Source organism: Macrotis lagotis, chromosome 2 (assembly GCF_037893015.1).
Source record: "Macrotis lagotis isolate mMagLag1 chromosome 2, bilby.v1.9.chrom.fasta, whole genome shotgun sequence".
NCBI classification, from domain to species: domain Eukaryota; kingdom Metazoa; phylum Chordata; class Mammalia; order Peramelemorphia; family Peramelidae; genus Macrotis; species Macrotis lagotis.
Genome location: NC_133659.1, coordinates 43,396,693 through 43,410,046, shown reverse-complemented (window position 1 = coordinate 43,410,046; position 13,354 = coordinate 43,396,693). Strand labels below are relative to the sequence as shown.

Sequence of the window (13,354 nt, the reverse complement as noted above, 5' to 3'; positions counted from 1 at the left end):
TGAAAGACCTATGATAAAGAATGCTCTCTATCCCCAAGATAGAGTTGATGGTGTCTGAATATTTTCACTTTATTTTTCTTGAGGTTCTTTTTCTTTGTGTGTGTGTGTGTGGGGGGGATACTTACTTTTACAACATGTCTATTGTAGTAATATGTTTCATGGCTACACATTTTTAACCTATACCAAGTAACTTACTTTCTCAATGAGGGCGAGTGGAGTGGGAAGAAGGGAGAGAATTTGGAAGTTAAGGTTTTGGAAGTAAATGTTGAAATGTATTTTTGCATGTAGCTGGGGAAAACCTAAAAGAAAATTAAAAATTAATGTTATAAGATAATTTAAAAAATAATATGCCATTTGCTTTTTTGGGTGTATGAGAGAGAGAGAGAGAGAGAGAGAGAGAGAGAGAGAGAGAGAGAGAGAGAGAGAGAGAGAGAGAGAGAGAACGAGAGCTGGAAAACCCTTAAAATTCTCACATCTTTTTTAGATAAACTTCTATCTAGATAACCTTTACCATTTAATACATATGAAGATATTTTTGAATCCCAGAATAAGAATAGAAATTTGTCCCTATATTAATTTCATTTTCCTAAATTCAGCTCAACTTTTTTTAGGCTATTTTTTTTGCAAGGCAATGGGGCTAAGTGGCTTGCCCAAGGCCACACAGCTAGGTAATTATTAAGTGTCTGAAGTTGTATTTGAACTCAGGTCCTCTTGACTTCAGGGCCAGTGCTCTATCCACTGCGCCATCTAGCTGCCTCTTCAGCTCAACCTTTGAGATCTTTTTGGATGTTATTTCTATTATCCAATATTTTTTCTTTCCTTCCTAGCTTCAAATCATGTTGAAATTTATTAAATGTGTGATAACTTAATTCAAGTCACTGATAAAAATGTTAACTACAGATCACTGTGGCACTCCAATAAAAACATCTCCCCAAGTTCTCATTGAACTATTAATGACTACTCTTGGAAGACTACCATCGAGTCAGTTCCAATTTCATCTGTGTTTTTATCTAATACTCAAATATTGATCTTTTCCTGAAGGATAAAAGACCTACTTTCTCTGTCACAGTAGATAACTGGTAAATTTGTGAGTCTCATTTTTCTCATTTGCCAAATGTAGATGATATTTACACCATTTACCTTGGAGAATTCCTTTGTTTATCTTAGAATTATATATAAATATATTACTATTATTATACCTTTATTTTAATGAGAATATCAGGAGAGATTTTGTTAAGTGGCTTATCAATCCAACATGTGGTTCTATCATTCTCTGCTTTACCCTCTTGTAACAGGGACAAAGTTGTTTGTTGTTGCTAAGTACAAATGGTTCCCTCCTATGCTAGTCCTTCACATTTTGACCAAGTCCATTACAGATATCCATTAAAACATGAGGAGAAGTACCAGGGGTGAAATTCGGCAGTCAATGTATTTACTTTGTAGGAGTTTTGATAAAGGGGGTAACTTCATGGTTAAAGTGATGTTCCAGATTTATGGATTTTTTAATTTATTCCCATCCCCCCAATTCCAAAGATAAGGATTAAGTGTAGATCTTGCTACACAGAGTGGAGAATAATTTGTGATTCATCTCCAATAGTTTCTTTCACAGTGGACCTACATCATGCTCTTTCCCCTTTTCTGTTTAGCTTCATCTATTAAAATGTTGATTACCTTTTCTATCTTCTAGTCTAGTAAAAGAAAATCTCTCAAGATCACTTAAGAGGAGAACAGAGGCTTAAATTAGTTTGACTTTATTAACATCATTACAGAACCGAACAGAACCTTTAAATAACCTCTAGTCAGTCTCTTCCAATTTAAGAAGAATTTACTTGTAAGCCATCCCAAACTGCTAAAAAAAAAAGGTTGCATTTTTAAGGACAGAGGTTGTTTAGTTTTTATCTTCGTATCTTTACTGACTAGCACAGTGGGCTTGGACATAATAGACCAGAGACTAGACTTGATATTTTATTGGTGACGGAACTTCTTTTACTAATGCATGTTGGCACCATGTCTACAACTTAAAATCTTAGAGAGTTATCTAGAATACTGAGAAGTTAAGTGATTTTTTTCTGGGTCACATAACCAGTTGATGTCAAGGGTAGGTTTTGAACCCCAATCTTCTTTGCTTTAGTTTTCATTCTATTGATAATGCTGTTTTTGTTGCCTGCACGCTATAGATATTTAATAGGTGGTCAATATTATTTATTGTTTAGTTGTGTTTGAATCTTTGTGACCCCATTTAGGATTTTCCTGACAAAGACAGAAGGGTAGTTTTCCAATTTCTTTTCTAGCTTATTTTACAGATGAGGAAACTGAAGCAAATAGTTCAGTGACTACTCCAGTGTCACAGAGCTAGTAAATACCTGAGGCTGGATTTGAACTCATGAAGATGGTGCTCAATGAATTAAACTGAAGTGATTTCTGAAAATAAGTTGCGAGATCTTTCTCAAAAATTTTGTTTATGGCAATTAGCAACTTTTCTTGCTAGGAAATTCTTTATTACATCTAAAACATGATTTTACTAGTTTGTTTTGCTTACTTCTGGTTTTTCTGTTTCCAGTGGAGAAAAATAACAGGTTAGAAATAATAGTTGAATCCACATAAACATAAATTACCAGAAACCAATTCCAAAAAAAGAATACTTTTTGGTTATCTTAATTCTTTTCAGTTTCCTGGAGCAATGTTTTAACTATGCCACAGACTGTTGTTAAATCTCACTCCTCCCCAGTATTCTGGGGGCATCGATATGATTGATAGGATAAATACTAGACTAGAAGTCAAGAAATGAATGCTCTAGTTCTGCTCACAGTACTTTGTCTCTAAATAGCTTACAGGTCCTTGGAAAAGTTGTGAAATTTAGGTCCCAGTTTTCTAATCTACAAAGTGATGAGAATGAAAAAAAGATGATCCCTAATGATTCTTTTAGGGATGTAATGCCTATGACTTTCATTTGATTGAATAATCTAAGATTTGTTTATCTTCTTCAGAAAATTCATTTAAAAAATCATCTCCTAACTATCTCTGTAGTTCTCTTTGGATATTTAGAGAAATTAAGAAAGACAGCTTTTGGTCAGAGTTCAGAATTGGACAGTTTCATTAAGAGTCTGAATAAAGATTGACAGACTTCCCATGTGCAACTAAATCAAGCATTTGTTAAGTACCTTCTGTATACAGAACACTACTATGTACTGGAGAGAAATTTTTGATAAGAAAGAAAAAAAAATAATCACCTGACTGTGCTAAACACTTAACTACTAGTTCATTTGGTCCCCACAATTACTCTGGGAAGCAAATGCTTATTATCTCCATTTGGTGTCTGAAAAAACTGAAACAAGGTTAAGTGACATATAGCTAGGAAGTGTCTGAGGCTAGATTTGAACTGAGATCTTACTTTAGACTCAGCATTCTATTCACTAGTTTCCTGGTCCCTGCCTTATAAGTATTTCATAATCTAATTAAGAGGTGGGGATGAAACATCAACATAGATAATTTTAATAGCCAATACTATATGACAAATACATTAAAGAATAGCAAATTACCAGGTGAAATTGAAGAGTAACAATCACTGCTGATTTAGGTGATATTTAAATTTAATAAAATCCATATTAATATTTAAATATTCAGATACCATTTCTCCTTTTTTGGTCCCAGTGGTACACCACCCATTTATTATCAGTTTATAATCAATCATATTCTTTTAAGTGTTTCATCACCTCTACATCTGGTCAAAAATTTCCCCATCTTAATTTGGTCAGTTAGATCATTCTGTGATTGCTTTCCTAACTATCATCCCAGGGAAACATATGTATATATTAATAAATACCTTATATTTAAATTTATATAATGTTTTAAAATTTATAATGTGCTTTCCAAAGTATGTCATTTCATTAAAGTGCATGCTTATAAGAATTATTGCTATTATGAAGATAAAGAAATTGAGACTGTGGGAGATCACACATCTGGTTTCTGGAAGAGCTGAGACGTGAATCTAGAACTCTCAGTACCCTAGTCCAACACTCTTACCCTATGAAATTGGTTTTAGGAGAATTTATATAGGGAAGAATAGTTTCTCCATATCATCAAGATGAAAATTAATTGTTGGAAACTTGACTGTCTTACTGGAAAATTACTTATTTATGATGACAAAGTATTTGCCATTACATATGTCTTAGTAGGACCATCTTCAATGTCTTCTTCCCCTTTCATCTATCTTTCTTCTCCCTAGCTTCACGCCAAATAACCTTTGGTTTCTTCTACATATGATCAAAAAGTGAAAAAGACTCAACCATAGAGATCTTTCACTTCCCCAGCTACTGTTTCTCAAACAATGAAGGATTTAATGAAATAGTTTCATACTTATAAAAAATTTCACTTCAAAATATGAGCTGCCTGTGGTTAGAAATGAAATAAAATCCAGATTTTTACTTCATGGCTTTTCCCAAAGTCAAAAGGACTATGAGAGAACTACAGATGCAACAAACCTTTTCTCTCTCTCCCCCTCACTCCAGGCAGTGGCGCCTGAAATTAGGTTGTGCTAACAAGTTCATAAAAAGTAAAGATTCACAAATAAGGAATATTTCAAAATAAAGACCTTATTTGAATGACAAATGTAACTTTAATAAAATTCCTTTCAAAACTTTTTGAAGTATTAAAGAAGAAAAATTCACTAAATCCTAAACTATAGGAAAGATTAAGATATTAATCCAGGGCTTTAGAATACAAATAAAATATTCAGGAAAATACCATTATAAATATGAAAAGTATAGTTTTCATTGTTCCCTAAAAATATTTTTCCAGTAACACTTAAGCTTATAAAGAAACAGATGTCACAATCCAGTTAGAACAACTTTAGAAACACATGTGGTCAACATATCACTAAAAATTCACTATGTTAATATACTATATGGAAGCTCAATACAAGAGACACAAAATCTGAGGACTAATTTGGGTTTATTTTTGTCTTTTGTTTGAAGATTAATTTGAAGAGGTCACATTCTATAGTTGGTGTCTTGTGATGAAGAATAAACTCTGCTTTACTGAAACAACTTTAGGACTAAGATTAGACCCAGCATAATTTTCCAGATTCTTTCCACTATTTGTAATAATATTTGTAAAATGGAGAACATTTATCAAATAAATATTTAGTAAATTCATATCCATATTTAAAATCATCAGTCTCATTATGTTCACTGATATTTTCCTTATGAATGTTCCTGGTCACTGAGGGGCAGCTAGTTAGAGCCTGAAAGCATAGACCTATGACCATTGAGTCAGAAGACTCATCTGTCTGAATTCAAATCTGGCCTCAGACACTTATTGTGTACCCTGAACAAGTCATTTAGCCACATTTGCCTCAGTTTCTTCATCTGAAAAATGAGCTGGAGAAGGAAATGGTAAATCACTCCAATATTTTTGCCAAAGAAAAGAGGTCCCAAAGGATCTTGTCTAAATCCAAACTCTCCCAGAAGACCTTCTGTCCATCCTCTCCCCCCATTACACTCAAAAAAACAGATAGAATTGAAATAACTGAAGAGTTGGGCTGTTGTCACTACCCAATATCATTAACTTGGGATATTTTAACTTCTCAGGCAGTATTTAATCTGGGCTTATCAAGATGTAAAAGGAGTGAGCTAAAGAAGAACAATTTTTATTATAACATCAACAATTTCTGATCAATCCAGAGGACCAATAAGAGGACTTGTTTTCTAATGGAGAAATGATAGTTTTGAGGTACAAAATGAGATGTACATTTCTGAACATGATTAAAGTAGAGATCTGCTTTTCTTATTATATGTATTTGCTACAAAGACTTTGTTTTTTTTTCCAAAGGGCAATTGGCATTTGAGAAAAAAAAGGGGTGTAGTGAGATGGCTTCCAAAAAAAAAAAAGATAAAGGAGAAGGAAGAAAAAGATGATCATTGAATAATGTTTTAAATGTACAGAGCAGAAAGAAGTCCAGAAAGAAACATAGATAGTTAGGATATCTTTGAAACTTACATGCTGAATTTATTATAGCTAAGGTAATTAAAGGGAAGGTTGTATAGAATGGAGACATAGCTTCGAGTATAATCTTTTTGTTTTCCTTTTTATATAAAAATATTATTTAATTTGGTATTTGTTAAGTTTGGAATAAAAAATTAAGAGAAGAGATCGTTTTGGTTATCCCTAGTTCAGTGGTATCAAACTCAAATAGAAATAGGGTTATTAAACTGTACATAAGAATCCCTGTAGGTTGCATCATGACTTAGAAAATCACATATTAGCATTATCTAACTCTATATTATTTTAATTCATTTTGCTAAATACTTTCCAATTGCAATTTAATTTAGTTTGGGTCCACTCTGATCTAGATCCAATCTCTTCCAGAATGATGTAAAACCTTCTATCCATCCCCACCCCCACTACTCTCAAAAAACAATCATCAAACCTCTACTTAAAGACCAACAATAATGGTGATTTCACTGCTCTTTGAGGTGTCATTTATGTTTAGGGACAGCTTTACTGTTTAGAACATTTTCCCTTTTATAGAGCCAAAATAAACTTCCTAAAGATCTCTTCTCACTTCCCCCCACCCTTGGCTCATGGCTCTTTCCACCAGACACAGAAGTCTAATTCTTTGTCTTCATGGTAATTCTTGGACCATCAGCGAGGAAGGAGACCTATGATGTAAGATGTAGCCAATGTGTTTGTTGATTCTTTTGCTATATGAAGGAGAAGGCTATCAATGGAAAAAAAAATCATTCAAAATAACTATAATCTCAGCCTCTCTTTCCTTACCAAACCTAAACCTATTTGTTTTTTTTAAAGTAGCTTATGTTAAATTTCATTTCTTCTTCTTTGCCATCAGAACACCTTTCTATATCTATATTCACTGTTTACTTTTTCCTAGAAATTTTTCCCCCCAAAATGGCATATTAAAGATACCAAGCCAACAGCATGGTAAATCATTCTGGGGCCCAACAGTGATAACACCTGTGTAAGCACACCTGAATGTCACATGAAAGCCCATTCTCTTAAGCAAATCCTATTATATTTTTATGGATCACTTATAAAGGAATGTTTTCAATCAGGTGTGAAACTCTTCTTTTTTCATTCTCCCAAGTCACCTCTGATCTTCATGATGCTTTTAATCTAACCTCATTAATAGAGGAATAAGGAATTAAAGTGGCAATTGGTAGGGAACAAGTGTTTATTTAGTTCCTATTCTACGTCAGGTAGTTTATTAAGTGCTTTACAAATATTATCTTATTAGTTTCTCAAAACAGACCTGAGAGCTAGCTGCTATCATTACCCCCTTTTACAACTGAGGAAACCAAGGCAAACAGACACTAAGTGATTTGCCCAGAATTTCACAACTACTAAGTGTCTGAGGCCATATTTGACCTTATGTCTTCCTTATTCCAGTCCCAGCATTCTAAAAACTGGAATCATCTTAATGCTTATCAATAACTTTGATTGTTCTCCTTTTATTCTCACATTAATTTAAAAACTTCAGTTTTTGAATCTTTGGGAACACTTTGTATTAGTGGTATTTATAAATTGTGACTTTGTTATCTGAAAATGTGATATTATCAACACATCAATGATTATAGCTACTAGACACATGACCAGTAAGCCATAAATTAATTTTCTATAATCCTGTCCAAAACCAAAATATAATAAATGTAACATTATTTTATTTTTAACATTATTTTATTATTCTATAACCCTGACCAAATCCAAGACATAACAGTCAGTAATGGGCTCCTAATTTCTTGGACCTCATAACACTATTCTGAATCAACAGGAGAAACATGATTCCAACAGGGATGTCGTATTAAGGGAGATCAAACATTGCATGGAGATAAAAGTCCTGAGTTCCGACCTGCCATTAATAACTGATTGACTTGATAGAAATCCTTTCCCCGGTTTGGGATTCAGTTTTCTCATTAGATGCCTCTGTTTTAAAATTATGATCCTGTGTACAACACAGAGAACTTGATACCTTGCAAATTCTTGTCAATGAAATGCATAATAATTATTGAGAATAATAATTCATATTTCTATAGTTTTTCAGGGTTTTTAGGATACCACTTACAATTTCTTCTTTGAAGAAGATAATATAGGTATTATCATTTCCGTTTTATTGGTGAGGAAATTGAGGCCTAAGTGATTTACCCAAGGTGACATATCTATCTGGGATATGATCTCATCTGAAAATATGCAGGTCACTTGAGTGCAGAAATCATGTTTTTGTATATGTTTAGCATAGTGCCAGGCAAACAGAAAGCACTTAATAAAGGTTTGTTGATTAAGTTTAATAAAAAAAATCCAATTTTACTTTCTGAGGCTTACAGTAGTTCTGTTACAATGCTCTTTGTTAGTTGTATATTGGGATTCAAATGGCAACTAGGTGGTGCAGTGGATAGAGGGACTGACCTTAAGTCAGTAGATATATGACTCTGGCAAGTCCCTTAATGCTGGTTGCCTCAGTTTCCTTACCTGTAAAAGGAGCTGGAGAAGGAATGACAAACCACTTCAGTATCATTGCCAAGAAAAACCCCAAATGGGGTCACCAAGAATCAGACATGATTGAAATGACAAAATAATATCAACAGAAACAAGATGCTGGGATACAGTGAGTGACAGATATTCTCCAACCCCAAACTACATACTAGGGGAACTCCTCAAAGGAGAAGAGTTTATGCTCAATTTAGGTAAACAGAGTTTTTTTTTTTACCAATTCTTGTACACTTAGAGGGGTCATACAGAACTAACACTCTTCTGCATACAAAGGCAATTAAAGTCTCTTTTAAATGAGACAAAATAAAACCCCATCAAGCTAGGACACTGATCTCCTGGCAAATTTATAGCAGGGTAGCGTGACTGACTACTGTAGCAAATTAGCTTTTTAAGCATTTTAAAATAATTTTGTTTTTTTCCCCTCAACTCTAAAAAAATTCTGTTTCACATTCTAAACTCATTAATGGAGCTAGTTTATTGTGTTCCACTACTTCTCAGAAACAAATAACATTTGATGATATGTCCTAATTTAATTTGTTTGTTTAATTATCAGCATCCCAAACAAATTGATTCAGCCCAGGGCCATATAACAGATCTTTATGCTCTTCCTCTTTAAAATTATTTTGCTTTCTGACTTAGACTTAGTATTTTATAAGTTAGGAATAACACAAATAGATTCCCAAGAGAACACTGGAATAGCTTACAGGGTACCAGCTAAAGGTGATTGCAACTCTTAAAGGACTTTGAGTAGAATGGGACCTGATAGCACCACAAGAAGATAATCACAACAGAAAGCAGCATATATTTAACTAGTCCATCATTATTAACTTAAAAATAACAGCTTTGAAAGTGAATTCCATTTATTGTACAGATGGGGAAACCGAATTCAAGGGGAATGAAATGCTTTGAAAGACAGAGGATAGACATGATGTCCAGGAAAGCTGCTTCTGGGTCCCTTTGCTTTATTACCTTACTATTACCAGGTCTTCTTGGTCTACAGATTTGATTGCATTATATGAAATACTTAATCAGTCTCCCTCCTCGTAATAATCTGCAGGAGGCCTTCCTCAATGAGTCCTCTAGGCAAAACTCTTTACCTCACCATATCACAAATGGCCAGATCTTTGGGCCTGGGGGATTCTCTGCATGGTAAGGTCTTGGCCCAATAGCCCACCCACTAGCTTTAGATCTTGAATCAACCCTTCACCTACACCATGACTCTTTGCTTTGTGCTTCATTTCTTTGTTCAATGTCCAACCTGGCTTCAAATCTTGTTAGATTATAGCCTATCTTATCAGATCCATGACTGCCAGGCTAACCTTGTCCAACTTCTTCAGTCACCTGTTTTATGACCCAGTTTTGCCACCTGCTGGCCAAACTCAGCTTAGTCTTAGTTGGAGCACCCTTAGGAAGAGAAATAAATATATATGTATATAATATAATATATATATATGTAATTTATAGTATCCAAAATACCTAGTTAAAGAGCGTCCTTTGAAACTTGACAGAGACAAGATGAGGTTAAATAACAGAAGTTTCAGTTCACATGATGGTTTATCAATTTATGGAAGGCAATACTTCAAGAAGTGCTGGCAACATAGAATTTTTTAAAAAGAATTTGGACAAATTTATAAATGTCAATATTAACTATGGCAATTTGGAATTTATTAGTCATAGCATATTAGACATTGGACAGTCCTTAGAAATCATCATTTCAAAAATAAAGAAGTAGCGGTCCAAAAAGATTCTGACTAGACTAAGGTCAGAATGAACTGATCATTCTCAAAGAAGACCAAAATCACTATGTCGGGGTCAAGGTACAGTGTGTTTGATTGCGGCTAATCAAACCAATATGAACTCAGATCAGCACAAATAGTTCATATGAATGTTTGGGGTACATTTTCTAAATTTGCTCAACTTTCATTTCTTTTGAGACATTTCAATTCTACTTGGCTCCTGAGTACAGCATCTTCTCTGATGAGGGCATGCCTTACTGGGTGGTCCTGTGCCAGTGTCTTCCACATCACACAATGAATTCCAAAATTCTTAACGGAGACCTTGAGAGTATCTTTGTATTGCTTTTTTTTTTTGACCATCATATGTACATTTGCCCTGTGTAAATTCTCCATAAAAAAAAGTCTTTTTTGGCAAGCATCCATTTGGCTTTTGTACAACATAGTGGCAAAGCAAGGTATAACATTAATTTTCCTCTCTCAGTCTCCCCATATCCATATATCTATATCCCTCTAATCTTCTTCCTTCCTTCCTTCCTTCCTTCCTTCCTTCCTTCCTTCCTTCCTTCCTTCCTTCCTTCCTTCCTTCTTTCCTTCCTTCCTTCCTTCCTTCCTTCCTTCCTTCCTTCCTTCCTTCCTTCCTTCCTTCCTTCCTTCCTTCTTTCCTTCCTTTCTTTCTTTCTATCTATCTAACTATATCTAGCTATGTATCCTTTCATTCATCTATCCATTTATCCATCTCTAGTCCTAATTTAGTTCTTTTCCCAGTATACCAGGCTGTCAATAAATAATGGATTTGAGGGAGCTTTTACCAGGCTTTTTGAGCAAAATTTTATTCAGATTACTTTCCCTATAATACAAATAAATTGGAGTTTGCTCACAAAATCTACAATTTATAGAATAGGATGCAGCATAGTTCTTTCTGTGAATCTGTCCAACATCATTAACTTTTAATAGCAGCTTTAGATGAAAGTAAATCTCATCGTAATTCAAAATATTCTGACCTAGTAACATAACACTGCCTAGAATCTTTAGATTAAGCAGAATTTTCTCAGATTATTTTCAAAATGTTGCTTTTTTTTCTTGATCATTTCATTTTACTAAGTACTAGGTAAAACAAAAGGAAAATTGCCACTAAATTATGCTTTAATAACTCATGACTTTTCTATGCAAATGTTAGAATTTAGACAGAATATAAAAAGGACTAAAAGAGACTTCCACAATGAAGGAAATGATATTGTGATCTTGTAGAGGTGTGAATTATATTGGATCACCTCAGTATTTTCTTATTTCCTTTCTGTATAGTGGGTTTAATTTGTCTGTGACATACTTAAAAGAAGGTTACTAAGTTGGAAGATTTAGAAAAGGAGAAGGAATATACTGGACTTTTTAAGAACTAAATTTTGGTTAGTAGAAATGATGGAAAATGCTTACAAGAGAGAAAAAAATTTAGAGACAAAAAAAGTAAAGTTAAACTTACTGCTTCCCCAACTTTTCCAAGGTGTCCTTGATCTCCTGGTTCTCCCTGTTTGTATAAAATAAAGAGAATAGATAAATTTAAATATATTCGTTGCTTTTTCAATAGAAATTTTCTTTTAATTTTTATTTTATCTAAGAATTAATCAAAACATTATACAGAATATGGTAATGCATGGGAAACTTTTAGATAATTAACTAGTATCTATTATAGTACATTAAAATGTAGTATAACGTCATTGTTATTATTTTTAAAGACCTAGTTTCCTGAGTGCCTCGAAACTATGATTACATTATTTCAGTCATCATTGTATATTTCATGTCATATATTTAAACTTTATCACTATTCAATTGTGGTAGTACAGTTCAAAACTTCTCAATTGACAAAATCTTTAGCCTCAAAGTTCCCTTTTCCTCTTGTAATCTTATATCCTAATTCTCTCATTCCCTTAGCCTATCAGATTCATTTATTACACCTATTATGGTCTTCAGTTCCACTGTTAGTTTGTTACCCTCACCGGCCTCAATATCATCCTTTAAAATCCAAGGATCATCCTCATCTTCTCTTGACACAGTTACCCATCATTTCATGATGAATTTTTGTACCTTTGACCTTCTATAAGTCCCTTTAAATTCCAGTGCTGGTAAATTCCCAACATCATTCTCTCTCTCCTCTTAATCCTAAGTGCCAAATAATGTTGGAGAAAGTCTTGAGAGTTTGTAGGGTCTATTATTAATTTGTATCTATTAACTGTTCTGTATTATTAAAAATCATCTCTTATTGGTTCTTAATCATATTTTCCTGGGTATTTGTTCCATGCATTTTCTTCTCTCCCCAAATCCCAGCTGTGCTCCACCGTTTTCCTACATTTTCAGCAGAGCTGAATTATTTTAGAACTCAACCATTTCTACTTTTTGCCCCTGATCCTGAATTCTAGATTTCAGAATTATATCTCACCTGCTCTCTTATTCTGGAACTATTTTCAGCATCTAGGGTCTCTTTACTCTGGAACATCCATTTGTAGCCTCCTTACCCTGGCATACTTTTGCTGGGCTGACCCCCCTTTCTCATGCATGAGCTCTTAGAGTCTCCAGTTGTAGAGAGAGATCCTAGGTGGTGCAGTGGAGAGAATACCAGCTCTGAAATCGGGGAGACTCATTTTCATGAGCTCAAATCTGCTCTCAGACCCTTACTTGCCACTGGGCAAATCACTTAATCCTGTTTGCCACAGTTTCCTCATCTCTAAAATAGCAGGTGAAGGAAATGATAAACCCTCCAGTTTACCCAAAAGAGATCAGGAAGAGGCAGACATAACTGAAAACCTTGAACAACATCAAGGCCAACCAGCTATGATTCTGATTTTGAGTTTCCCACTCCCAACTTTTAAGCTTCCTTTTGTGTATTTATTATCTTCTTCCATTAGAAGAAACTAATGGAGCTCATTGAGAGCACTGAATATCGCCTTTTTGCCTTGTTTGTATCTCTAATGCTAAACACATTGCATAGTGTAAAGTAGTATATTAATTATTCCTTCCATTTGACATGAATTTACTCAATTCTCTTCTGCAGTTCTAATCTTTTCCATGTCTTCATGTATCCTTTCCCTTGTCCTTCAATCTCCGAGGATGAAGTAACGTTCCTC

At 34.1% G+C, this 13,354-nt stretch overlaps 1 protein-coding gene across 1 annotated transcript in view; it reads right to left on the bottom strand.

Annotated features, from left to right (window-relative positions):
- COL24A1 (collagen type XXIV alpha 1 chain) overlaps positions 1-13,354 on the bottom strand; it is a 380,712-nt gene that overhangs the window by 148,526 nt on the left and 218,832 nt on the right. Inside the window, exon 24 of the mRNA XM_074221770.1 lies at positions 11,716-11,760. Coding sequence (XP_074077871.1) covers positions 11,716-11,760 — 45 coding nt within the window. The remainder of the gene's footprint in view (positions 1-11,715; positions 11,761-13,354) is intronic.